The 3,679-nt window shown below is 67.1% G+C and overlaps 1 protein-coding gene across 1 annotated transcript in view; it reads right to left on the bottom strand.

Moving 5' to 3' along the window:
- Positions 1 to 3,672, bottom strand: part of TJP3 (tight junction protein 3) — a 12,177-nt gene extending 8,505 nt beyond the window's left edge. The window contains exons 1-2 of the mRNA XM_026865118.1: positions 3,134 to 3,672; positions 2,596 to 2,695 (exon numbers count right to left, since the gene is read on the bottom strand). Of these exons, the coding sequence (XP_026720919.1) occupies positions 2,596 to 2,695; positions 3,134 to 3,348 (315 nt within the window). The 5' untranslated portion in view covers positions 3,349 to 3,672. The remainder of the gene's footprint in view (positions 1 to 2,595; positions 2,696 to 3,133) is intronic.
- Between the last annotated feature and the right edge of the window lie 7 nt (positions 3,673 to 3,679).

Here is a 3,679-nt window from a genome sequence, read left to right as displayed (position 1 = left end):
CACAGCCACGGCCCATCAGGGACACAGCCACGGCCCATCACGGGCACAGCCACGGCCCATCAGGGACACAGCCACGGCCCATCACGGGCACAGCCACGGCCCATCACGGGCACAGCCACGGCCCATCAGGGACACAGCCACGGCCCATCACGGGCACAAGGGGCCAGGGACACGCTGGCCCTGCCGGGTCTGGGAGAAGGCGCCCTTGGGCCGCCATCGGGGATTGGCCAGCAGCTCGGCCGGGGGAGGTCTGCCCAGTGCTTATTGGCTGACAGCCAAGGCACAGCCTCTGTCCCCCAGCACTGATTGGCTGGCGGCTCTGCCAGGGCGGGGCCCCAGGAGCCAGCTGGCCAATGGCTCGGCCACCACAGGTCTCTCCAGGCACCCACTGCTCGGCTGCTCTGCCATAGCAGGTCTCTCTGAGCTCTGATTGGCCAACAGCCCTGCGGTGGCTCCTCTCTGGATTCTGATTGGCTGGTATCTGTACTGTGACGTGTCTCTCCAGCATCTGATTGGCCAAGGGCTCTGCCATAGCAGATCTGCCTGGGCTCTGCTTGGCCAAAGGCTCTGCCACGACATCCGTGCCCAGTCCTGGCCGCGCTGGCTCTGCCACCCGCACGGCCCCGCGGGGCTCCGGGCCGGCTGTGCCGGGGGCTGAGCCGCCCTCAAGCCCAGCCGAGGACCCTCCGCATCAGTTCCACGGGAACCTGGAAACGTCCGCGGCCCCTCTGGGCATCGGCCGCAGGGCAGCTTCAGCAGGACCAGCGGGCATCGGGGACACCCCGCGGGCAATGCCGTGGGCAAGGCGGAGCAGGGCTCCCAGCGGCGGGCAGCCGGACCTGGGGCAAGCGCGGTGGCTCAGCCCCAGTGCGGGGGCTTTCTGTGGCCAGCCCCCAGCCAGAGCCAGACCGAAGCAGCCAGCTGGGCCCCCAAAATGAGACCCAGGGAGCCCTGGGGAGGGACGGTGTAATCATTCACCCAGGCGTCAGAAATAGCCCCAGCCAGCCGGGGCTGCAAGCCAGTGAGCGTGGAGGGCAGAGTCCAGGTTTCCACTCTGCATCACGAGCCGCTGGGAGCAGCCCGAGTGCCCACCAGCGCTCAGCACGTGGGGAAACGTGTGCCCAGGTAGTAGCTGGGGCTGAGCAGGGCCCAGTGTGGTGGCACCCCGGGCCCTGTCCTGGCGCTTATAAGACTGATAATAAGAGGAGACCCCAGCACAGCGGTTGGGGTGCTTCCCTGCCGGATCAGCGAGCTGAACTGGCAGGTCCCATCTCAGCCGTGTCACCAGTGTCAGCTGGTCAGTGCTTATTGGCACTCTGGATTACCTGGATGCCCGCGGGTGACAAGGTGTGAGCCACAGGTCACAGGGACCTCGACTGGGGGGCAGCCAGAGCATCCCCCCTCTCGGGGTGACAGCTCATCTGCCAGAGCCGACCGCGGTGCCACCCAACACAGCCTCTCACTGTCCCCAACCAGCTCCCACTGCTCCCCCGTCACCAGGGCACCGTAATTTGGCCACACACCTGCATCCCGCTGCCACCCATGGCTCTCCACGGCCAGCGGCAGTCTGGGGTGGGGGACACGGCATGGAGACAGTAGCAGCTGCCCGCACAGGCAGTGCCCATGGTGCCCTAAGCCCCTGTCCTGTCCCCGGTCTCCCCCTCGAGTCCTGGTGTAGGGCCTGTCCAAGCCGAAGGCCGAGGCTGGGAGCTGGAGGAGCCGGCTCGGCCGGTTTCCAACAGAAACCAACCAGCCCGCACCTGAAATGGCCCCGCCGGGAGAGGCAGTATCTGGGCAGAGCTGACCACGGCCCAGCCCAACACACCCGGCACCAGGGACTGGCACCGTGGGGAGCCCACACACCCCACTCTGCCCCACACACACCGTGCCTGGCATGTCCCAGGGTTTTTAATGCCAAATGAAGCCCGGGCTGTACTGGAGCAGCTCACCCTGCTGCAAAGTCCCCGATTCGGGGCTGTGCCTGGCCCCAGGTGACGCCGCTGGCAGTGTCCACCATGGGGGACAGCAACGGGTGGGGAGGTTATTTACACAAGTGATGTACCCTGCCCACCCCAGCCTTGCCCCACGGCCATCCCCACCACCCATAACCTGTTTCCCAACGCCCCCACCAATGGGGGTCCTCAATCTGGGACCCCAAAGCTTTCCCGGGATCAGTGGGGTCCCTGGTCTCAGCCAGTGCTGCAAAACCGCTCGTCCCTTGTCTGGTCCTGGCTGTGCAGGATCCCCCCAGAAGCTCCTCCAACCCAACCGCACCCACAACACAATGCCCTGATCTTGCCCCCCCACCCTGGGAAAAGGGTCTCTGGGAGGTCTGATGCAGCTAGGGTGTAAATCAGTAGGATGGGGGCACGTCCTCCAGCCCTTGGGGCGCGGAGCTGTGATGGCAGGGTCCCAGGACCCCTCCCGGGTCTCTCCCTGCCACTGGGGCAGAACTCCAGGAGGGTCACCGGGTCCTGGCGCCACCCAGAGAGGGACAAAGCATGGCCACTGCCCCAGGTGAAAGCACGGCCGCATCCCTGTTCCCAGCCAGGACGCAGGGCCTGCAGATCCCGGGGGACAGGATTAGGCACTCACCGAGCCTCCGATCCGACCAGGAAGGAGCCGAGCTCCCGGGCTGGTGGCGGTGGTGTCACTCCAGGTTGCCTTGTGTAACCCTTTGTGGGCCAGACGCTGCCTGCAGGAGGGGAGGAGGAGGAAGGGGGTCCTGGGACAGGTTCCTGGGCACAGCACGACTCACGGGGGCTGTCCCTGTTGTCCTCCACGGTGCTGGTGGTTCAGCCACGTCCACTCGCCCCCCACCCAGCCCCGGGCAGGGACAGGCTCACAGGATGCGGGTGGTGGCAGTGCCTGGGGACAGGGATCCTTTCCCCCCCTCTTCCCACCAGCCTGACCCTCTCCAAAGAGGTCATGGGGATCTGTGCCACCCTGAACCCCCAAACCCCGCCAGCAGCCCTGCTCAGGAGTCCCTGGGGGGACCAAACGGCATCACTCATGTGCCCCAAGAAGGGACAGAGATGGTGGCCAGCCTGGGCTTCAGGTCCTGGGGGGTGGTGTGACCCTGCTGATGGCTGCCATCCCCTCTCCTCCCCTTCCCCCTTCCTCTGCCCCCCACCTGGGGACCAGGCCCACGCCATTCCTCTTCCCGCGGGGTCGCTTTCCTGCAGCGACAGAAATCAGCTCCACGCCTTGGTTCTCCGTCCAGGCTGCAACTTCCACCCGGGGTCGGTACCGATGCCACAGGTCACAGCCCTGCGGCAGGGTGTCACGGGGGGACCAGTTCCTCCTGAACCCCCCGGCCACCAGCTGCCACCCCAGAGCTGGGGACATGGAGCCACTGCTTTCCCCACCGCTCCTCAGGCCGGCATCAAGTGGCTCCTTCTCACCAAAGCCCCCGGCCAGCCCCAAGAGGAGGATGGAGCAGCTCCGTCAGGCGGCCGCTGCTCCCCAGGCCTGGCCGCAGCCTCCCCGGCTGCTCTGGGGCCACCGGCTGCCCTCCCGCGCAGGGATGTGGCGTGAAGCACCCCGGGCAGGGGGACAGTGACGCCGCCAAGCAGCCTCCTTAGGGCCGCTGGGACCTGCCCCGGCTGCGCCGAGGGCTGGGCGTTAATGCCGAGCCGGTTTCCCGGCTGGGGCTGCCCGTGACACGTTCGTCCCCCGG

The sequence above is a fragment of the Athene cunicularia genome, assembly GCF_003259725.1.
Source record: "Athene cunicularia isolate RWA chromosome 28 unlocalized genomic scaffold, athCun1 chr28_part2, whole genome shotgun sequence".
Taxonomy (NCBI): Eukaryota; Metazoa; Chordata; class Aves; order Strigiformes; family Strigidae; genus Athene; species Athene cunicularia.
Note: the sequence above shows the minus strand (reverse complement) of the source record. Positions and strands in the feature narration are given on the sequence as shown.